The 24893-nt window shown below is 37.8% G+C and overlaps 2 protein-coding genes across 4 annotated transcripts in view; one reads left to right on the top strand and one right to left on the bottom strand.

Annotated features, from left to right (window-relative positions):
• Nucleotides 1–16657, top strand: part of LOC128695758 (vitellogenin-like) — a 36647-nt gene extending 19990 nt beyond the window's left edge. The window contains exons 5-15 of one of the 3 annotated variants that reach the window (XM_070092961.1): nt 3777–3924; nt 4040–5785; nt 5982–6239; nt 6684–6847; nt 7862–8460; nt 9213–9594; nt 10513–11205; nt 11412–11942; nt 12547–12919; nt 14400–14677; nt 15112–16657. In XM_070092961.1, coding sequence (XP_069949062.1) covers nt 3777–3924; nt 4040–5785; nt 5982–6239; nt 6684–6847; nt 7862–8460; nt 9213–9594; nt 10513–11205; nt 11412–11942; nt 12547–12919; nt 14400–14677; nt 15112–16113 — 6174 coding nt within the window. In that variant the 3' untranslated portion in view covers nt 16114–16657. The remainder of the gene's footprint in view (nt 1–3776; nt 3925–4039; nt 5786–5981; nt 6240–6683; nt 6848–7861; nt 8461–9212; nt 9595–10512; nt 11206–11411; nt 11943–12546; nt 12920–14399; nt 14678–15111) is intronic. The other 2 variants (XM_070092964.1, XM_070092962.1) reach the window with 2 other exon arrangements.
• LOC138853826 (uncharacterized) overlaps nt 1–24893 on the bottom strand; it is a 152661-nt gene that overhangs the window by 13841 nt on the left and 113927 nt on the right. The window lies entirely within an intron of this gene.

Genomic DNA, 24893 nt, shown 5'->3' with positions numbered 1-24893 from the left:
TTTAAACAAATATTATTTAATCAGACTTGTGAGCCTGCTAGCCAAATCAACAGTTGATTACTTGGTAAAATTTGAACCATATTAGGAAATCATTTCATGGTAAGATAAAACGCGCATGCGATGTGTCGTCAAAAGCCGTGTACTGTCAGTTTTCCTGCAAAATGAGTAAATTTATTCAGGTATACACAGATACAGTTACATAGAATATCATACATAGCAGCATATGTGTAGAGAACCTGGGATAACCCAAAAAAGTCAGAGTGACTTATTTCCATTGGGGTCCTTTTACCTTATTATTATAATATAAAGGTTGTAATATTTTATTATTATTCTATAATGAAGATAACACCTTATTATTATACTAAAAAGACTATCTACTACACGAGGGTCATTAAGACAATACGAGGGTTATTACTAGGAATAATGTAAAATTACACGTGTGTTAGCTAAAAAATAAAAAATCATTCCCCTCCCTTTCTGTAGCTACATCCATCGGACACCTTTTGGCACTTCTTGAACTGGTTCATGCGATGACTGGCTTTGACATGTGCATGCAGTCTGTTCCATTCCTTTATTGCTGTACAATAAAAGGTGTTTGAAGCCTGGCCACTTACTGACTAACTGAACAACAGCTAGAGCTTTCTCAGTTATGTTTTAAGATTTTTTATGTATAGTTGTGGCCTAGTTGGTATGGTACCGAGACGATCTCGGTTGTTAGTACTGGGCACCGTTTCATTTTTTTAACACGTCGGCCGTCTTCCACCGAGGCAGGATGACCCAAAAAGAAACACTTTCACCATCATTCAACACTTTCTCCATCATTCACATAATATCACTGTCTGCAGAGGCGCCCAGATATGACAGTTTAGATGTCACTCCAAGCTAGAAATATCCAAGCAACTCCTTTAAAAGTGCAGGCATTGTACTTCCGACCTCCAGCTTAAGTCCGGCTAACCGGTTTCCCCGAATCCCTTCACAAAATATTACCCTGCTAACACTCCAAGAGCTCGTCAGGTCCCAGAAACCATTCGTTTCCACTCACTCCTATCTAACACGCTACATCCCCTCAAGGGAGGTTCCTTGACGCTGGTGAGGGACTCTTGATCTAGGAAATTGGCTCTGTGCACCAGTTTAATGAATGAAGCCTGAATACCTTCCATCCCCCCCCAACAGACGCTGTAAAACCCTACGGGTTTAGCGCTCCCCCATGATTATAATAATACGCTACTTACGCCTGCTGCATGTCCGGGGCCCTTGCACCCCAAACCACTTTTACTCCTTTCCGTCCAGACTTTTCAAGGACGACCCCTACCCCTCCTCCCCTCTACTACAGTTTTATACACCCTCCAAGTCAACCTATTTTACGGCATCCTTTCTGAATGACCAAACCACCTCAATAACCCCTCCTCACCTAATTCCCACACTACGAATTCTCAGCATAATATTACAACACACACATTGCCCTTAGACACATCACTGCCTCCAGCCTCTTTCTCGCTGCAACATTCACAACCCATGCTTCATACCCATATAAGAGTGTTGGTACCTCTGTACTCTCATAGATTCCCTTCTTTGCCCTCAGGGATAACGTATTTTTTTTGTCACTACAGATACCTCAATGCACCACTCACCTTTTTTTCCTTCATCAGTTCCATGGTTAACTTCCTCTTTCATAAACCCCTCAGTTGACATATGTACTCCCAAATATCTGAACACATTCACTTCTTCCATCCTCCCTCCCTCCGGTGTGATATCCAATTTTTCTTTACCTAACGCGTTTATACCCTCATTACTTTCCTTTTATGTGTTCACTTTTAGCTTTCTATCTTTGCACGCACTTCCAAACTCGACCACTTACCTTTGCAACTTCTCTTTAAAATCTCCCAAAAGCACAGTATCATCGACAAAAAGTAACTGTCAACCCCCATTTTGTATTTGATTCCCTATAATTTAATCCCGCCCCTCTCATAATTTTACAGTCCATAAAGAGCCTGTCCTATCTGAGCTCCTCTGCAAAGACAGTGATTATGTGTGAATGATGGTGAAAAAAAATCTTTTTTGGGTCACCCTGCTTCCGTGGGAGATGGCCGACGTGTTGAAAAAAGAATTATAAATATGTGTATATATACATATATATATATATATATATATATATATATATATATATATATATATATATATATATATATATATATATATATATATATATATATATATATATATATATATATATATATATATATATATATGTATGTATGTATATATATGTCGTGCCGAATAGGCAGAACTTGCCATCTTGGCTTAAATAGCAAAACTCATCTTGCCATATAAGACAAGTGAAAATTTGTGTATGCAATAATTTCGTCAAAATCATTCTGAACCTATCGAAAAATATATATTTTATTGTATTTGTTTAGTACTAAATTATTGTAAACGTATTTAAAACATATTTAGTTGGGTTAGGCTAAAATAAATTGCTCCTGTTATAATAAGGTTAGGTAAGTTTTCTAAGATTCTTTTGGTGCAAAATTAAAATTTTTTACATTAACATTAATGAAAAAAATATATCTTTAAACGTATAAGAGAAAATTTCAGAAAGGACTTAATTTTAAATGAGTTCTTGCTAATTGACCAGTTTTACATATTCGGCACGACATATATATATATATATATATATATATATATATATATATATATATATATATATATATATATATATATATATATATATATATATATATATATATATATATATATACATATATATATACATATATATATACATATATATATATATATATATATATATATATATATATATATATATATATATATATATATATATATATATATTATATATATATATATACACATATATATATACATGTCGTGCCGAATATGCAAAACTGGTCAATTAGCAAGAACTCATTTAAAATTAAGTCCTTTCTAAAATTTTCTCTTATACGTTTAAAGATATATTTTTTTCATTAATGTTGATGTAAAAATTTTTAATTTTGCACCAAAAGAATCTTAGAAAACTTACCTAACCTTATTATATCAAGAGCAATTTATTTTAGCCTAACCCAACTAAATATATTTTAGATTTGTTTACATAAATTTAATACTAAACAAACACAGTGAAATATATTTTTTTCGTTAGGTTCAGAATGATTTTGGCGAAATTATTGCATACACAAATTTTCACTTGTCCTATATGGCAAGATGAACGTTGCTATTTAAGCCAAGATCGCAAGTTCTGCCTATTCGGCACGACATACATATATATATACATATATATATATATATATATATATATATATATATATATATATATATATATATATATATATATATATATATATATATATATATATATATATATTGATTAAATACCACTCTTTCGTGGTTACAATAATATATATACTGCTTGTGGAAGATAGTATACCAAACAGGGAATAGAATGAAATAAGCTCAGAGGCACTCACACCACCGTATGTCCTCGAATCACGGTAAAACACCTAGCTCTGCTGAGTGCGTGATCTTTGTAGGATTGAGTGGTCCTGTAGGTTAGAGCTTCATATGATTTTGGCTCACCATGAAGCGGGCCAAAACGACATGGGTTCTAGTCCTCGGCTAGTCGCAGTATTGTTATTGAATACATGTATATGTGTGTGTGCATGCGTGCGTGCATGCGTGTTTGTGTGTGTGTGTGTGTTTTAAAATATATAGCAATTTACTATTAAACACTGAATTTTTTCTTGCAAACCATCCTACAGACATCCGAGAAACTTGTGAATTTTGCTGTTAATCCTGAGAAACCCACTGAGGTCCGTATTGCAGCCTACCTTGAGGCTGTTAAATGTGCTGAAGAAAGAGACTTTGAAGAGATTGTCTTTCAGATATCCAAGGAGGAAAACACACAAGGTAATTAAGATTATAGTTCTCACTTTAACTTATTTTTGTTAAATACCAGTAAATAACATCCATCATATATGTCAAAAATCTAAAATAATAATATTTATACTTTTTATAATTTCAGTTCGAGCATTCATCCTGAGTCATCTTCTTAACCTTCAGCAGTCAGATGCTCCTGACAAATTACACCTACGATACCTTTTGACAAATATCGTTATTCCCAGAGATTTTAACGCAGATATCAGAAAATATTCTCGCAATATAGACCTGTCATATTTCTCACCTTCTGCGGGCGTTGGTGCTGGCTTGGAGTCCAACATTATTTACGACGCGGGATCCTTCGTCCCTCGTTCCATTGATTTCAACATCACTGCCGCTTTAGAGGGAATTTCAATGAACATAGGCGAGGTTGGTGCACGCTTTGAGGGTTTAGAACCAGTCATTGAACATTTATTTGGGCCTAAAGGTTACATCCAGAAAGCTAGTGTAGGACAAATATTCAGTGAAATTGCAAAAAATGTTGAGAAGAATGGAAAGAAATTTGTTGAATATATACAGCAAAAATTTGGACTAAAACGTTTAGCTGATAAGTCTGTATTATCCAGAATATTCCATAAAATTTTCAATGACGGATCAAGAGTTGTGAAGGCTGACCTTTTTGCTCGTTTTATGGGACAAGAGATAGTTTTTACATCAATTCATGAAGACCTAAAGGATATCAGTGCTGACAATTTGATTGAATCTCTTTTATCTTACTTTGAAAACATCATTCCGGAAATGAATAACTTGAACATCAATTCAGCCCGAAGTGCTCAGATGTCTCTTGAATACTTCTTACCTACTATCCAGGGAACTCCACTCAAGGTTAAGATGGAAGGAACAGCTGTTGCTGGGCTAAAAATGGAAGGAAATCTTAACCTAGTTGACATCTTATCTAAATGGAAGAAGGATGAAAATATTATCAGGGTTTATCCTAGCTTATCTGTACACGTAGATAGCTTTGTTGGCTATGATGCCTACCTCGATAAGACAGGAATCAAGATGACTACAAACATCTCGAGTAGCAATGGTCTCTCTCTCAGCGTCGTGAGCAAGGACAATCAAGAGCTAGAAATTCAGTTGGATCTTCCTGAAAAGATGGAAATTATTAATATGAAGAGCGAGACATACCTTATGAAGAGTGTGAGAGGCAGCCCAGAAACCAAGATCATTCCAACATCCATGAGGGACATTAGAGTCAGAAGTCACTCATGTGTGAATAGTCTTGAATCCGTGTTAGGTCTTAAGTTCTGTTATGAGATGGACATCCCAGACATCTTCCGCAGCAGTTCTCTACCGCTTGGGGCTCCGGCTGTTGCTAAGTTGTACATCGAGAAGACAGAGTCTTCTATGATGGGCTATCACCTAACTACATCCATTCAGAAGAAGAAAGGAAGCAAAATGATGGTAATTAAGGTAGACACACCAGGATCTTCTATACCAAGAGAGGTCGAAACATATTTATCCCACACCATAGAGGAAGATTCCTATATTATGTCCGCCAGAATAAGATCATCTGCACTCACCAGCAGCATTTGGGTCACCCTTATCAACAGAGATGATCATAAAGCTGTGACTGTTCATGCCAGACACCAGTCTAGTATGACAGATATATCCCGTGGGATTAAAGTAGATATCAAGATAAAGTCATCAACGAATGGGAAGGAATATAATCTTGACATATACAGTAGTCGAAGTAGGAATCTCCATGATGAATCAAAAATCTTCGAGAGCAAGCTTGTCAAGAAAGCCAATGGTTCTGAAGTCTCTCTTGACCTTTTATCCAGGACACAGAATGCTTTAAGAAATTACTTGGATTTCAGTCTAGCATGTACGTACTATTTCAGTGACAATTTTATTGTTAGTTATAGAGTACATTCTCTTTTTCCTTACCTTCCTCTCTCTCTCCCTTCACACGGATTTCTTGATTTTATTCATGAGATTGTTGGATATCACATTCTATATGAAAATTGGTTTTGACAAATTTATATTATAGCCATCACATTTTTTTCTTTATTTATATATAGTTGGCGCAGATCTGAGGTACCTTCCGCATTTCCACCTTCCTATACCAACGAAGCTGCGCAAGATTGAGTTTCACACTGGCCTGAGAGGCTGGCTGGTCAGCTCTTACATCCGTCGAACGTCAGAGTCTGATGACAATGTTGAACTTTCCTCTGCATTCAAGATAGCTTGCAGAAATGAAGACTTGATCTCTGTTGAGGCTGCCCACAGTACACAAGGAAGGCTCTGCTCGGATTTTATCTCGGAAACAACAGCTAAAGGCAAAGTATTTACTAATTAATAAATTCAAATATATTAACTGGATCTGATTTCTGTAGGTGGGAAGTACAAAACCTGCGCTTTCAACTATAGATGCTGTATAGTCCTTGTGGCTTAGCGCTTCTTTTTGATAATAATAATAATAATAATAATCAACTATAGATGAGGATGTTGGGGTTAAGAGGGTTATTTGCATTGCAATGTCCCCACTCTTCTGGCAAGACAGCTATTGAGTGAATGAGGGTGAATGTGCTTACTTTGTACCGTCAGTCAACCTTGACGAGAAACAACAGATGTGGTGGAAATTAATTTTCATATTGAACAGTACGTTTCTGTTGACTATGTATATCAGTTTAATATTTTCTAATAACGTAATATATAAATAATTTGTTAGGTGGAATAAATAATTAGCTGAGTATAATCTAATTAAAACTAAATATCCTCAGTGAAAATGGGCCGCGCTGAGTACAAAGCAGCTTCCAGTATCCACTGTGAATATGGCATGAAGGGAGCATCTTTACAAGTAATTCGTTCTGACGAGAATGTGAAGGTGGTTGACCTTGAAGCTATCCAAGCTTGCTCTGGCCAGTCTTGTAACACAAAGGTTATGGTAGGTTTGTGCAACTTTATGCTTTACACTTATTATAAACGTCATTGTTTCTCCTGAATAAATATTTTAGTTGTTTACAGTACTGGAGATTCCTAATGTAGGGAAGGGGTAAAAGAGGTTTTATGTGTAAGGGGCTTGGACATACAGCAGGCATGTGTGAACATGTTAGATAAGAGTGGAGACAAATGATTTTTGGGACCTGACGAACTGTTGGAGTGCGAGCAAGGAGGTGTGGGAAGTACAGTGCCTGCACTCTAAAGGAGGGGTTTAGGATATTTGCTGTTTGGAGAGATATCAGAACTGTCGTATCTGCGCACCTCTGGCAAGACAGTGATATTCTTAATTATGGTGAAAGTTTTCTTTTTCGGGTCACCGTGCCTCGGTGGTAGACGGCCAGCGTGTTTACGCATTTTTTGTTTCAACACCGAAACAGAGTGACCCCCCTGAAAAAGAAAACATTTTCACCATCATTTACACCTAATCACTGTCTCAGATACGACAGTTCAGATGTCACTCCAAACAGCAAATATCCCAAATCTCTCCTTTAAAGTGTAGACATTGTACATCCCAGTTTCAGGACTCAAGACTAGCTAACCAGTTTCCCTGAATCCCTTCACAAAATATTTTTACCCTGCTCTCACACAAACAGCTCGTCAAATCCCAAATACATGCCTGTAATGGTACTGGTTCCTAGTCTATATTAAATAGTGTTTTCCTGTCATTTAGTTTCACGTCATTGTGAAATTATCAAGATATATATGTATACTCTTAAAAATTAACCAGTGTTGCTGGAGTGTTGGTACTAAAAGATAATAATTTATCCCATATTTGTAAGCTGTCACAGTTACTGTTTTCAAATTATATGTTGTTACTGGAAAATTTAAAGAGAGTGTGTTACTGTTAGTAGAGAAGTTTGGACATATTTCCTCTTATAATTACATAATTGTATCCCTGTGTATTTGTTCCTAGTTAAAATCTCTAATCTGGATGCTGGTCATGAAATATTGTTCGCAGGTGTTCATTCCGGAGTTCATGAGAACCATCAAGGTCGAGAGCAGAGTGGTTGAACAGGAGCAGGATCTTTATATGATACAAACTGCCGTCAAGCACGGAGACAATATCTTGCTTCAAACTGAAGGATCAGTTATGGCAACATTCTCTTCGCAAATGACAAGGCTTCAGACTGCTTTGAAGATTAACATATTCTCCAGGACGCACAAGATTGCCTCTACTTTCATTTTGTCTGAAAATCAGGTATTAATAGCGTTTAATGTTAAAAACGAACAGCATTCAATATTTTCTGGAGAATGGAGTATGATGACTGAAGGAAGGCCTGTGAGGACAACCATCACCTTTAAATTTATACTGCCAGTTCTAATGGATCTTGAAATTGACCTCATTGCCAGCGATCGCTACGTCAGGGTTATGGCTAACAGTTTATTATTTCCGCGGAGCTCGTCCCCTCGCAGAGTGAAAAGCCTTACCAGTGTTGACCTGGAACACAGGAAGTTCAATATAGATGTCTCCTGGGATGCAGATGATAATCCAAACATGAGAGTCGCAGCTACAGGCTACTATATGACCAAATTGGCCGACCCTCATCACACCTATATGTAAATATAGACTTACTTTAGATAACTTGAAAATGAGGAACTGTATATTTCGGCTAAAGACGGAGATCCTCTACTGAAGAGGGTTTGTGATGAGGCCGAAGTATACAGATTTTTTTTTTTCACTCGTTTCAGTTTTCTTTTCAAGTAGTTTCAAATTTTTCATCGATAAATATTTACGTCATTGTGAGTGATGATAACTTATTTTTTCTGGAAAACAAATTCAGTTGGAATAAAAGGAGGGCTCATGTGTGTGTTGAAGATATTATAAAAAATTATATATCAATACTTTTTTTTAACAAGTCAGCCGTCTCCCACCGAGGCAGGGTGACCCAAAAAAGAAACACTTTCACCATCGTTCACACATAATCACTGTCTAAGCAAAGGCGCCTAGGTATGACAGTTCAGATGTTACTCCAAACTGGAAATATCCCAAACCCCTCCTTTAAAGTGCAGGCATTGTACTTCCCACCTCCAGGACTCGAGCCCGGCTAACCGGTTTCCCTAAATCTCTTCACAAAATATTACCCTGGTCATACTCCAACAGCTCGTCAAGTCTCAAAAACCATTTTGTTTTAAGAGTGATGGTGAATGTTTATTTTTATTTTTGGATCCCCTTACCTTGGTGTGTGTGTGCGTGTTTGCATGCTTGGGTATGTTTTTACACTATGCTATTTCTAATAATGAATTCTGTATTACAAAAAAAATATAACTATTCCATGAAATTAACACCAGACTTCTGTTTCCTGTTTTAGAGGGACCATCCAGTGGATGTCGCAGATCTACGAAGTGAAGGTTAACTTTACTGCACTAGATCCTTTTGCCTATTTCCATGGGAACGGTGGTCTAGATGTAGAAATAACTACTACCTCTCAAAAGGCACTTATCTTTAAAATGAAGAACAGCGCTGTAGAGAAAGAAAACTCGTGTATATGGGAGACCCTTATTAGCTACAAGAACCTTAAGAACGAGGACCACATATTTTCAAGTGTCATTGCGTGGGTCAAACTTGACACCCCTTACAACTACAAGGTTATGTCTGAACTGAGCTACACATCGCCAGAAGGCCACATGACGAGTGTCGTAACAGAAGCTAAGCACCAAACTTCATCCCAGGAACGCCTCGTGTACCTAAAGGTGAAACATGAAACATCTCGAGTTAGAATTAATTTTCTGTATTATTATTATTATTATTATCATCATCATCATTATCATTATTGTCATGGTTATTATTATTATTATTATTATTATTATTATTATTATTATCATCATTATCATTATTGTCATGGTTATTATTATTATTATTATTATTATTATTATTATTATGGCCCGTTTGTGGCCATTCAGTGCAGGGAATGGTGAATGCTTGGCTCCTCCATGTACTAAGCGTCAGGCACAAATTTTATTCTTGCAGCTAGGCATAATTAACCTGTTAGAATTTATATGTATGTATCTATACACCTAAATTGTATGGAAACTTTTTTTTTAGACTTGACTGAAAACTGTGCATGATATTTCAGAACAATTAGGAGTGATATTTTTTTTATTTTATAATTTTTTTTAACAAGTCGGCCGTCTCCCACCGAGGCAGGGTGACCACAAAAGAAAGAAAATCCCCAAAAAGAAAATACTTTCATCATCATTCAACACTTTCACCTCACTCACACATAATCACTGTTTTTGCAGAGGTGCTCAGAACACAACAGTTTAGAAGCATATACGTATAAAGGTACACAATATATCCCTCCAAACTGCAAAATATTTTTAATTAATATCTTTGCACTGTCTCTTGTTTTCCTTAAATTTGGAACTAAAACAAATGTGTTTTCACAACATTGAATCAAGGCACCCAATCACTCCTTTAAGGAAGGTAAGTGCCAAGATGCCGGTGAAGAGATTTTTGATTCAGAGCCAGCTTCTCTTTCCTTGGATCGAATCCGATTGCCGTCCATTTCCCGAGAGCTGTATGTTTTACTGATTAATTGCTCCTCATGAATGTAATAATTCACTAAAATTGAAAGGTATATTAACATAGTTTAACTTGCTTTCCTTCAGAGTTCAATTTTGACACGGAACACAATTTTGACGCGGAGCGCAACGAAGCCTCTAGAAGTGGAATTCCTGTCATATAGCAGGGATAACTATTATAGCATCATCTGGAAGGCGGACATGAATACTCCAGCTACCATGTTTAAGTGGGATTTGGAAACTTTCCCGGAGGGAGGTGTGAGATTATTTGATTCTGCGTTAGACTTGTCAGCCATTCGTGACCTCCTTAAAACTGCGCTTAATATATCTGGAAGATACGAAGGAGGCTATGACAACTTGGATGTACTTCCTGACAGAGAGAGATACCTCTACAGCTATCAGAACCTTTCACCACGCACCTACTCAGTAGTATTTGAGTCTCCAACCCGCATTGTGGAGGGTGAAGCAGAGTACTCTCCATCTAAGACAGGTTTGACAATCTATCCTAATAAAAGAAAGAGTGATGCTAAATACGAGATTACTGCCAAATCCTCCCATAGTCATTGGGATCAGCAGTCTAAGTATGAAGGCCGCATTAGTCATCCAAGGCTGAGCAAAGATTTGCAAATGGAGGCTCTGTTCTCAGGCAGTGGAGAGAACATGAGAGGCACCATTAAGTTGGACATCTTCCCCGACAAAGCAGACGAAATTACAGGTACTCTACAGTCGTCCAAGATCGCCAACAACACCGTCCAAATTGAGGCATCATTCACTACTAGGGTAGGTTAAAGAGTTTTCTCTTGTAGGAGATGATTTATAAATCTTGAAAAATTATTACAGTAGTACCGGAGTAAATTCTTGGGTAGCTTTGGGTAGTGGTGGTTATCATAAGGACCTACATTGTATGGGCCAGTAGGCCTTCTTCAGTGTTCCTCCATTCTTATGTTCTTATGTAATATATGTTTCTAAACTTGTAATTCTCACAGGTACTGAAGGTAAGCCCGAAGGTCATCATAATAGCGGCTTATACTTCACATATGGTTGGCTTTGATATGCAGTTCCGGAAGACTCCCTCTTCGCCCGTATTATTCCGAGTGTCGGCTAAATATGACCAAATCCCTACTGGAGAAGGAACAGTAGCTTTCCATGTGGTGAACAAGGAAGTTACTGTGGTAAACATTGCTGGTGTAGTAAAGCCAGACGAAGAACCTGAATGTGACGGCTTCACGGTCAAAGCTGTAGCTCATATTTCTCCCATTGGAAGCTATGGCATTGACTCCAAACTCTGCAAACCACTTTTTATAGCACTGACAATCAATAAGCAAGGAACTGACAAGTTTTATACTACTGCAAAGTTTGGGTTTGAAACGCCTAATAATATCGAAACTAGTTTGTCTGTCAAGGCCCAAGATAATCAAGTACCACGTCCTATTGCAATGATGCGCTTAAGGCTTACTTCTCCAACTCTGCTCACGATTGATATGGCTTTCATGAAAGAAGATTTTGGCGCGATGAAGGTAAATTTCTAATTACATGTATTCTTGTGCATCATTTACATATAATGCAAACTATCATGTTATTCAGCTGATAAATGTGTAGACCAGATTAGATTAGGAGCGAATGTGAAGATATAGAAACCAGTTTAAAAATTTACGGTTTAGCAGGCATCTTTTGATTTATGCGGTTTCTTTTATACATATCTAAATTTGTTTATTTGTGATGGCACCACTCGAGCCATTAATTCGCTTAGTGAAAAGAGAATTTAACCTCGAGTGGTGATATTCTCATAAGTTTTTTCTGTTGTTTATATTAATTCTTAAATGGTTTTCTTTATATAACAGTTAGCCGAGTGCCTTGTCTGCTCATTTTTCTTTGGGTAAAAGCAAGTGAAGGTTTTTTTGTCTAGTTTTGTCAAGTTACCAGACCATATTTAAGACCGAAACATATTTTTAAAATTGATTTTTTCATTTGTTTTGACCAAATTCATTTTTGTATGATTTAAAATAATTGTTGTATGCGCATAGTTTTTAAATGTCAAGATATATATTTTTTTAGTTAGGAATTCGTTTAGTTTAATGAAATTATTTGGTTATTAATAAAAAATTCATAATTATTTTGCAGACTGCTGTGCAGGAAGAGTGTGGTAAAGTTATAAAGTCTATTAGCAACTGGGCTGATGGCGTGTACACCTACCTGAAAGAAGCAGCCCAGGAACAAGGCATTCACTTCCCTGACCCCAAGATCCTCGAGCTTATCACCGAAGTCAAGAATGAATTGCAAGATATATACCAAAACGTGATGTATGAAGGAGTCATACCACAGTACAAAGCTCTTCGTGATTTGGTGGCTCCTGTTGTCTCCTACGTCACACGGTATTTGTACAGCCTATTAGTCGGCTTGGCAGATGCACGGGTCAACATTATAAATGCTCTCCTCGAAGAAATAACTAATCTGCGGGAACAACTGAAGACGTTTACTGAGCTGTGCGTAGAAGGTAAGCTTTACATTTTAACACACTACCTAGATTCACATTTTAACACACTACCTAGATGAGGGTCTTTTTCTAGTGAAAGCCATTTTAAAATTAGAGTGCAACACACTGTCTCTGAAGCAGTTGTCATTTTAGAGATATTTTGCAAGTTTAAACAAATTCAGGAACAGTTACTTGCACACACGCACGCTCTTTTTCTATTTGACTTTAGCACGGATTTTCGTGTCATCTGAAACTAGGAAACTGAAGGAAGCTACAAACCACGAATGTAATCCCGGTCTTCAAAAAAAAAAAAAAAAGAAGATTAGCTGACGCGTATATTAGGTTTGGAACATTAAAATAATAAGAGAAAAATAGAGGAGCACTCCAGAGGCGGACACAAGAAATAGCTAGTACGGGTTGAAAGCTTGCAAAAGCCATGATGAGTCTTTAGAGTTCTTTAACCGAGTAGTAAAAAATAGCAAGAGGGTGAGAGAAATGGATGGGCAGTCTGCATATTCATGAGAATGTAAGACCAAGGGAGGTGGGAGGTTAATTGACGATGGTGAGGGACTTGATTCAAGGAACTAGGCCTAACATTCCCTTCCTTGAATCGAACCTCATTGCCTCCCACTGCACAAGTACTGTGTGGCCCCTGCAGCTTCATCTCTCCCTTTTTATGAATATAATTTTATAATAATAATAATAAGAAGAATTAGGCTGAAAGATAGTATTTAACACAGCCACACCTCAGGCAGATGCACAGCCTGGAAATGTAGGCAGGAGTAACAAGGAAGGTGCTAAAGTGGATACAGGAATACATGGAGAACATGAGGAGGGGGATATCCTTATGAAAGGAAGTATTACATTGGGAAAGTGACATTCCAACTGTTTTTTCAAATGTACAATATCAGGAGGTATCAATAAAAATTCATAAAATTTCCAGTAAATCCTTCGGGAAGATTGAAAAGCAGATGGATTGTAACTGAAAAACTAGGCAATTTGTTCGTAATGCGTTACTGATGCAGCTTCCTTAAATCTTATTCGCAAAATTATTATTTTTTTTTTTGATCTTCACTGAAATTTATTTCAAGAGGAAATGTGTCCGAAAATCACAGTTTCAGTTTAAATAATAAGGAATTAACCATACTTTGTGAAAAGCAATGAAGTAGCGCCATGTGGTCTTACATGTGGTTAGGAAATCTGCGATATTTGTATAACTAATTTGTACTTTGGTCATGAAATTTGGAATGATGCTGTGAGATTCAATTTCAATCTTGCTTTTAGATATAATTAAATTATTTAAAGAAGAGAGTGCAGTAATAAAAATCAAAACTGTAAATTAAAGATACAAGAGCGTGTAGCTTAAAATAAATAAATTTTAATTACATTTTCAAAGTAGGTTTTGTTCATTTGTAAAGAAAAACTAGATGCGAAAACGAACAGGTACCTGTAATTATAACCGACACAAAATATAAAGATCATAAATGGATTGTGTCAATAGTTTTGGTGAAGGCGGCAAGATGGGTGGAGAGTGGTGAGGTACCAGAGCCAGTGCGCCGCCTGCTGGAACTCCTGCAAGAAACTAGCATCTTCACGATGCTCAAAAATTACGTCGACACCTTAATTGAACGATACACGGAGGAGTTTGAGGCCATCCAGCAGGTCGTAACGAAGGTCAGACTAAATCTCTGGCAAGATCTTGTGAAATTACGAAAACGGATCTCTCAGATGCCTGCTGTGGAGCGAGCCATTAACTGGGTCATCAGCCAAAACATCTCCGTTAGTATACTTTCTTCTTTGCTTGCTTGTTTAAGTATTTTCTGTTTGTGATTCATTACGTATCTTTTTCCTTTCAAGAAGAGCGCCTTAATGCTTGAGAAAGGCTCGTAATTCAAGGAACTAGAGATACCTACCTCTTCCTCGGATCAAATCTTGTTGCCCAATTTCCAGGCACATGATGAGTTGATTTTTTCCCATGATTATAATATATATAATATAATTAAATATCACAATATGCAAAATATAATAATAATATATAAAATAAATATAATATATACAGTTTAATAATATATAATAAAATAGCCTGCATATTTAATGTTTATTAATACCCGTATCTACCAAAGCCTGTTCTTTATATATATATATATATATATATATATATATATATATATATATATATATATATATATATTATATATTTTTATTTTCCTCAGGATAACTGGATGGCCTTTGAAGCGAAGACATTAATTAGTCAACTTCTTCAGGAACTTAATTTCGTCTCAGCAGAAAAAGAAACTAATCACATCAGTGCGAAAATACCGTTGCACACTCCAATGTACTCCTTAACCCAAGTTCTCAAATCATCAGTGCCACATCCCATTATGATAGCTGAAAACCTGGTATGGCGTTATGCATCTTTCATTCCCGTTCCAGTAAGAGACTTAATTTGGGGATATTATTCTCTACCTCATCGTATGACAGACTTGTTGCCTCCTTACAACCGCACAGCCATGGTTGTGAGTGACACAGAGATTGTCACCTTTGATGGCGCCGTGCTTCGTGCTCCTCGTTCACCGTGTCAAGTTGTCTTGGTTGTCTATGGTACCAACAAGATTACCATGGCTCATCCACAAGCCATAGCCCCATCACAGATCACATTTTCTACCAACTCCACTATCGTCACTGTTAAACCAGATTTCCGCATTGACGTCAACGGTCAAGAGATGAGCACACAACGACTAGCTGTAAGAGAAATCATAATTGAGAAAACTTCAAGAGAAGTTAATGTAACGTCGCCCTTTATCACAGTACGAGTATTTCGAGAGCGGCGTGTGTTGTCGATAAAGGTGTTGGGATGGACTTTCGGACACTTGACGGGTCTCCTTGGTAATTATGATGGTGAAGCTGGCAATGACTGGCTGATGCCTTCTGGCATCAGGGCTTCCAGTCTCCATGAGCTGGTATCTTCATGGCAGGAAGATCAGCAGTGCCACACCGCACCTATTTCTCTTGTGAAGTCGGTCAGCGTCACTATAGAACGGGCTGCGCGATGTTATGGATTGCTGGAAGTTAGGTCGATCTGCTCCCCAGTGCTTAATCCGGAACCTTTCGTTAAGATGTGCTACGGGGCTCTCTACACATGTGACGCAGCATATGCTTACCGAACACTTTGTTCCAGCATGGGTATAAACCATTTGTTTCCTGTTCCCTGTTAAAATTATTCTTTATATTTATGAATGGCAGTAATCTCTTGGGAGAAGAGATATTGTATTGTTAATATGTGTAAAGATAAAAATATTAATACAAATTATTTAAATTAGTATAGAGTTTGACGTAATAAAGTTTTGATCATTTCGTTATTAAACGTAGGCATAATAACAAAAAGTTTTTGAACCATGTTGTACCTTTAAAATATTTGTATTTGTTAAAATGACATCAGAATCAAATAATACTGAAATTACCGAACTCTGGCTATCAGCTGGACAGGTTCAAATGTTCGTTCATCTGATGTATTAAGTATTTTAAAATTACTTTCACGTGAATAAAAATGTCTGCTGGACACAATAACTTTAAAAAGTGCCAAGTATACACTACTATACATGTCACACTATATCTCTTACCACCTCAGACGTCAACATTAGCGCCAGCTAGTACAAACGAGCTTCAGTTTATGTTTCAAGTTTACACCAAGCTAACAAACAAACCACTCACTTCGCGATCTACCGCATAATCATATATGCAGTACTGCATATATATATATATATATATATATATATATATATATATATATATATATATATATATATATATATATATATATATATATATATATATATATATATTTATATATATATATATACATATTATATTTATATATTTATATATATATATTTAAATATTTATATATATATATATTTATATGATCGACACCATGCCTAACCCTTCTAGGGTAGGGTAGGTGCCTGAGCCCGAGCCTTTAGCTCATAAGACTGTCATTCCCATTTGCCCCCTTGGGGCGGGGATGGCAGACCAGAGAGGCCTAGCTTGTGGCTAGGCCTGGGGACAGTTGGTCCCAAAGATGAGGAGGTACTTGTGCCTCCTCCCATGGGAGACTTAGGTCTCAGACACTCCCTAAAGAGGGAGCCAAGGCCGGGCCACCACTTGGACAAGGCCCGGGCCGGGAGAATACCGGCTAATCTTTAACTAACTAACTAACTATATTTATATTATATATATATATATATATATATATATATATATATATATATATATATATATACATATAATATATATATATATTTAAATATTTATATATATATATATATATATATATATATATATATATATATATATATATATATATATATATATATATATATATATATATATATATATATATATATATTTAAGAAGTCGGCCGTTTACTGCAGCATTGCATGTGTAATCTTATTTATTTTTTTTTTGTAAAGGAGTATACATTTCATTTGTTTGCAGTTATATAAACCTACGTGGTATTACGCTTACCCTACTTTTGGATTTTAATTTGTACATGGAAATGCATTTTACCATTCTGTTATGCAATCCTTCTGTAACATTATATCGCCTATTGATTCATTGCTCTTGTCAGCCCGATACAAATGCCTGTCTTTTGCAAATATGTAATAAAATTATGAGAAACAATTAGGGAATACAAATGTGCATAAACTATTATGTTTACGATATTTATTTGTTTTCCTGTCTGGAGGTCGTATTGTTAGTTTGTATGCTGGCCAGACTACTGTTTTACGCCATGCTCTGCAGTGGCGTAAAACACTAGTCTGGCCAGCATACAAACAATATGGGATATCAGTTTTCATCAGTCGGAAGCCGGATCAAGCCAAGATGGCTGGGCTTAGGTCTGTGTCCTAATGTATTTCATTATGATTTCAATCATAACTGAATATTAGCACTGAATATTCCACCTAGCGTGGCCACTTGAAGTAATTACTGTGGGCAGCCAGTTTGAGGACTTCGGATGTTTGGCTTTCAGCACTGCACTTTCAACAATAGATATAGCAGGGCAAATGAGTAATATTGCCCACCTTTTGTTGCAGTTCAGGGTTATGTTCTGGCTAGCACTAGGTGGAGCTAGAATGAGGAGGTACTTTAATAAATTTATTGAATTTAGTAGTTTTTGGCTATGGTAGCTTCCTCATGTTTTGGCTTGATGTCATGTGTATTGTGACATCTTTGTCAGTTCAGAACTCACCGTCTATGCCTCTTATTAGATTGTGAGCGTGTTAATGGGAGCTACCCAGCCAAAATTGTTCCATATTATATTTTTCGGTATATAATTTCAAGTTTGAGTATCTTTTCTGGGTTTAAGTATCGCTTATGAGATGAAACCTGACCCATTTGTCAAGGAATATGTAAACTTTACCAACTGCTCAGTTATATGTAATCAGTAGCTAATAAATCTGTGAAATAAAGCCTACTGTTTATCCCCCGTAATTAATAATTTATCTTGGGCATTGCTTGAGCAACAAGACCAGACCTTATCGTATCGTAAATTCTAGGTATCTCTTCAAGTGTTGTAAAAGCTCTTGATTCGAGGAATTGGGGCTACCCTAGGTAGGTAGGTATCCTCCCTTGGATCAAATCTGATTGCCTTTCATTCATCATGCGCTGTATGACCCGTATGGGGTTAGCGCTCCCTATGAATATATTTACCTGGTTTTGAATGCATTTAATCAAATATGTCATTGTGAAAGTTGTTATCCTAAGGAAGTTCAGACTTTAGAGGCTCCATTTAATTAACAGTACCCTGAAATTTATAAACCATTGGATAGTGGGACCCATCTTAAAAACAGAAACGAGTGAGGTGAACAAAAGTTGGAGTGGGAAGGTACTACCGAGAGAAGCAGACATAAATGAGTTAAATGTGGTCAGTTCAGCAGAGCCGCCGGGTTTAGCGCTTCCCCTTGATTATAATAATAATAATAATCAGCAGAGCCGGCTCATATATACACTAAGAATTCGTAGTCAATACGAAAGTTCTGAAAATTCTGCGCTAACCAAGTATTTTGTTGCAAAGTACATGACCAGAGGGTATATTATGTTTCGCACATTTTGTTGCGTTTCTAGTACTTATAAGACAGAAAGACGGAGGTTAGTGACTCACCAAAAACCTGCAATAAGGAGAGGAACCTTATGGCGACGTTTCGGTCAATCCTGGCTCATTGTCATTTCACAGTGGGGCGAGAACAATTGAGGTCATTGTATATATACGGTGGTGGTAGTAGTAGTAGTGGTGGAGGTAGTAGTAGTTGTGGATTTTTTTTACATAATTTCCTGAATGTAGAACATATAAATAATATAATAATTGTGTAATAAAATATGCTGATTTGATCCCATCGAGAAAGTTCGAGGAAGGGGGCCCCTCAAGGAAGGTTCCTTGATGTTGGTGAGGGGCTCTTGATTTAGGGAATTGGATCAGTGCTCCAGTTCCCCGAATTAAGCCTGAATGCCTTCCACCTCCACCCCCAGGCGCTGTATAATCCTCCGGGTTTAGCGCTTCCCCCTTGCTTATAATAATAATAATCGAGGAAGGGGGATGTAACAGCTGCTGAGGAACGCCGTGGGAGACGCAATGTTGATTTAATGAGTAATTACTAGTCTGCATGGTGCTAATAAATCGGCGTCTTCCGAGGCCAAATTGTTGTACCTAGGCCTCAATTCGTAATTTAGAAATTGCTGACACGTTCCTGCTGAAGAATTAGGAGCAGAAATTTGCGGGACCGCAAGATTTGCGTGTGGAGGACGGAAAAATAAGGGACATCATCCTCAACAATACACTTAAGCTAAGTGACGCTTACCCATAGTACAGTAGTTTTTACGTTGGCCATCGTAAATTCTAGCTGCCAGGGGTTAGGTTAGGGTGTGTTCCATCAGTATTGTCTTCCAACAATTAAATGGTAAGTGGTAATTAAAGTTCTTTGTACTAACAGTTATATTTCTGTGTACCCAGCAAGTAAAACAAAAAATACAGTCCACAGCAATGAACCAGAGTCACTGGTTTTTATATTGTAATTATTAATTTAATGTTAGGTCTAGCTTTTTGTGAAAGTAGTAAGGAAGTGGGCAGTTGGAGAAGTTTCAGTTCAGTGACCTACTGTAACTTAAATCCCACTTACCTCAACCAAATTACTTGCAGGTAACAATTCAGGTAATGCCCTGTAAAACTCCTACAGGTGATTTGCTAATAATGATAAATATAATAATAATTTTTCACAGTAGTAGTAGTAGTGGTGGAGGTAGTAGTAGAAGTGGTAGTTGTAGATAGAATTAGCAGCAGTGACAGTGGTTGTTAGCTATTGAGAGGTGATACCAGTTAATGCAATCCTATAACATAGGACTGATGAGTAACTTCAATCCTATGCATCATTTATACTTCCTTTATGGCGTCTATTGTTCAGGTTCTTATGGCGTCTATTGTTCCGGTTGTTCTTATAGCGTCTATTGTTCGGGTTGTTCTTATGGCGTCTATTGTTCGGGTTGTTTTTATGGCGTCTATTGTTCGAGTTGTTCTTATAACGTCTATTCGGGTTGTTCATATAACACCTATTGTTTGGGTTGTTCTTATAGCGTCTATTGTTCGGGTTGTTCTTATGGCGTCTATTGTTCGGGTTGTTCTTATGGCGTCTATTGTTCGGGTTGTTCGTATGGCGTCTATTGTTCGGGTTGTTCTTATGGCGTCTATTGTTCGGGTTGTTCTTATGGCGTCTATTGTTCGGGTTGTTCTTATGGCGTCTGTTGAGTTAACCAGACGTGGGTTACCTCGGTTTTTGTTTTCAGCTACGACAGTGGTGGCAGTACAGGTAGCTAATTCTACAACCACCACCATTCCCCTGAAGCTGTATAATCCTCAAAATAGCGAGAGTCACTCCGATCCATAAAGGAGGTGACCAAGCTGACTTGAATAACTATAGACCAGTATCTAACTTACCACTGCTCTCTAAAATCTTTGAAAAATTAATTCATAGACGGAGCTGTTCCTACCTCGTTTCACACAACATATTAAACCCTTGTCAGTTTGGATTCAGGAATAATAAAAGCACAAATGATGCTATCATACACATGTTCATACACATGGCATTTTCATTGATTTACGAAAAGCTTTCGATACAGTCGACCATGAACTGCTGTACTCCAAATTATTGCACTATGGTATCAGAGGCCACTCCCTCAACTACCTAAAGTCATACTTTAGTAACAGAACTCGATATGTGTATGCAAATGATGCAGACTCTTCCACCCAACCAATCACAGTAGGAGTCCCACAAGAAAGCGTCCTTGGACCACTCGTCTTTCTCATCTATATCAATGATCTACCGAATGCATCACAGCTACTCAAACCCATATTATTTGCAGATGACACTACATATGTCTTTTCCCACCCAAACACAGTCATACTAGCAAACACAGTCAATGCCGAATTACAGAAAATATCTGCCTGGATGATGACTAATAAACTTACTTTGAACACTGATAAAACCTATTTCATTCAGTTTGGAAACAAATCTGCAAAGGATCCAATTAACATAACGCTAAATGGATCATCAGTCACAAGACTCACAGAGGGAAAACTTCTAGGTATCCACCTTGACAGTAGCCTTAAGTTCCGGACACATACAACAAATCACCAAGAAAATCTCCAAGACTGTAGGCATACTATCAAAGATAAGGTACTACGTTCCACAATCAGCTCTCCTGGCACTGTACCATTCACTCATATACCCTTATCTTACATATGAAATTTGTGCATGGGGATCAACAACATTCAATTACCTAAAATCCCTAATAACCCAGCAAAAGGCAGCAGTAAGAATGATAACAAATTCCCACTACCGCCAGCATACTCCACCAATTTTCAAAAGTCTGAATCTGCTCACCATTAAGAACATCCAAACTTATTCATGTGCCTACTACATACACAGAACAATACATGCAAATACAAACCCCCCACTCAAACTTCTCCTCACCAACCTAAACAGGACACATGACCACAATACAAGACACGGATCTCTTTTTGATATACCTCGTGTCCATATCACACTGTGTAAAAACTCTATGCACATAAAGGGCCCCAAAATATGGAATTCATTACCAGAAGATATTAAAGTACCCACTCTGAAAATCAATTTAAGACTCTTCTCAAAAGCCACTTAATCACCCTAGACTAAATGCTAAATACTCAGTACACACTTACTCACCTATGTACTCCCACATCATAACTGAAACAATCATTTTGAACCTTTTATCCATTGTTGACAGGAATATAATTGAATCATTGTTTTCACAAAAAGCATTTTCGAATATATGAATATATCTTTTGTCTTATACAAATTTTGATTCATTTATAATTAATAATCTACTGTACAACTATGAAATAATTACTATCCTACTGTACAACTATGATATACTCCTTAGTGTTAAGTAGTCTGTAAGCCAATACTGTTAAGTTGGCCCATAATGTCTAGGCATAACAGAGGCTCTCTTTGCATTGCAACCCACTATTGTAAATACAAAATCTCAATGTACTGTTTGCAAAGACAAAATAAATAAATAAATAAATAAATAACTTCTATGAGTTTACCGCTCCCCATTAATATACTACCACCACCACTACTACTACAGCATCCACTACTGCTACTTCTATTACTACTACTACTACCACGACTACTCGCTTCAGATCAGATCAGATCGGACTCACAGGTAAGTACCCACGAGGGGCGAGGGGCAAGTGGGGACAGTACGAAGAATAGACGGGGAGAGGAATGTCTTGAGTCGAAGAGAGAAGAGTCAGGACTAGACCCAACTGCTAAGCCACAATAACGATAACAAAAGACGATGTAGATACAACAGGAGCTCTGCAGGCTCTGACCGCAACTTGCTGGACGAAAAATTGCTGCATCTTGATGTTGATTGGCGGCTGGCAGGAGCTGGAGGAGTTTTTCAAGGGAGGCTAGCTTTTGATTGGTCAGGCGTCGTTAATATGTGAGTCTGGAGTTACTTCGTTTCTTTAGTGAAGGAGCCATTCCTTATGTTTTGCATTTGTTGGAAGGAAACGATAAGTAGTCTTGTAATCTTAGGTCGAAATGCTCGGTTGGCTTGTAATTGGTCCAAGGTCATCTGGAGTGTAGTCACGGAGCAGTGGGATCCTTTACGATTTGTAAACTTGACTGTTCTGTCGAGTAATTTATCGTACAAAGTGTCGACAGTCATGGTAGGTTCTTGATCAGGAGTCGTATAAAAAGTTATATCTTTCCAGTGCAGGTATTGATCTTGATGTTGGTCTTCTGTATGAATACGTCGAGAGATAGCTGGAGAGGTTTTTTTTGGTGGTTGCAGCATTGAAGGTGCTTTCAATTTTGGTGTCTCCGCTAGAGAGTGTGTAGAAGACTGTGGGAGAATCGTGGCTTCTGATTGGTCCATATGAGTAGTGGTGGGTGGAGGTGAAGGAGGTACGCCGCCACGACGAGCCAATCGACGAGCAGGAGGCGATCGACGAATAGGAGGTCTTGTTGGAGTGACGTCACTAGGTGTTGGTGGTGTTGGAGCTGCTGATGCAAAAGTGTTGATTAGGTCCTTGGTAAATTTGAGTATTTCTTCCGAAGGTGGAGATGCTGGGAATATAAATGATGGCATATTATTTAGTGCAAATAACTCGTTGATGGTAGAGTTAAAAGATCCAGGTACAGCCATATTCTGCATGTGAGCGTATAGTAGACAGTAGTGGATCTTAGTTACGTCACATGCTGGAGGAGTGATGATGGTGGAGGCTGGTTGAGTAGATGCTTGAAGTAATTTTGTAGTGTTAGCTTGGATCTTTGCAATTGCTGCATACGTTGGTGTGTTGCTAGGTTTTTTCTTTGCTGCTTCTTGTGTTTTCTTCACTATATCCTTTCGTGTAGGACATTTAGCTGCCAGTGTATGGTGGTCGTTACTTTTACAGTTTAAGCACGATGGTTGTGGTGGAGTAGCAGCGGTGCAGGAACTGAAGGTGTGTCCCTCACTACCACATGTAGTGCAGAACTTCTTGTCTTTTACTGGACATGCTTTGGTGGTGTGATGGTAAGAATAACAGTTCCAGCAGTGTTGGATGTACTGATATCTCTCTGCTTCGATGTAGGTTGGACTGATGAAGTAGTAGTAGATAGCAAGACCTTCAGTCAGAGCAGTGGCAGCCATGTTAACGTCGGTGAAGGTGACCTTGAGCATGGACGATGCATTCGGGATTTTTGTGATGCTGTCAACAGTAGCCCAAGTATTTAGCGTCTCTATGGATGTCTTGAGTTCTGCTGGTGTTTGAGACGTCAGAATCTTGTCAAGTTTTTTGAGGAATACTGATTTCCTGGCCCTGAGGGCAGGAGATGACATAACAGTAAACCCTTGAGTGGTAAGTGTAGTGGTGGCATCAGTAGTGAGTAGCTTCTCTGCTTCAGCATCATCGTGACACACAACAATGAATGCTTCTTTCAGAGACAAAATGGTGTTGAATTTAACTTGCAGTGTTCCTTGAACAACAGTTGCAAGAGCAATCTTCGTTGAATCATCAACGGTACCACTTGTTGGCTTGATCTTGACACGATTTGCGTAGCTCATCGTGCAATGAAGGTGAAGACGATGCTGGTAAAAGTTCCCCTCCCCAACGGGGATCGTAGGGAGACAGAGTAGGGAAGACTTCACCCAGCTACAAGAGTGCAGAGGCCAACTGTCTGCCCTGGGGCAGGCAGCCAGCTACGCACCAAGTCCTGGAGCAGGATGAAGAGTTCCTCTTCTCTTGTCTGTTCTAGTTGCTGAGTGTCGAGGTCTGATCCTCCCAACCGGGAGCAGGTACGTCTTTCCAGTGCAGAAGCCAGTCGAAGAGTCTCTGTCTAAAAATGGTCTCTCTCTCCTGTCTCCTAAAAACCTAAACTACTCGCTTCCCTCGCCTACTCCCGTATATATACCGGCC

This window comes from Cherax quadricarinatus, chromosome 41 (genome assembly GCF_038502225.1).
Source record: "Cherax quadricarinatus isolate ZL_2023a chromosome 41, ASM3850222v1, whole genome shotgun sequence".
Taxonomy (NCBI): domain Eukaryota; kingdom Metazoa; phylum Arthropoda; class Malacostraca; order Decapoda; family Parastacidae; genus Cherax; species Cherax quadricarinatus.
This window is presented reverse-complemented; position numbering and strand designations above follow the sequence as displayed.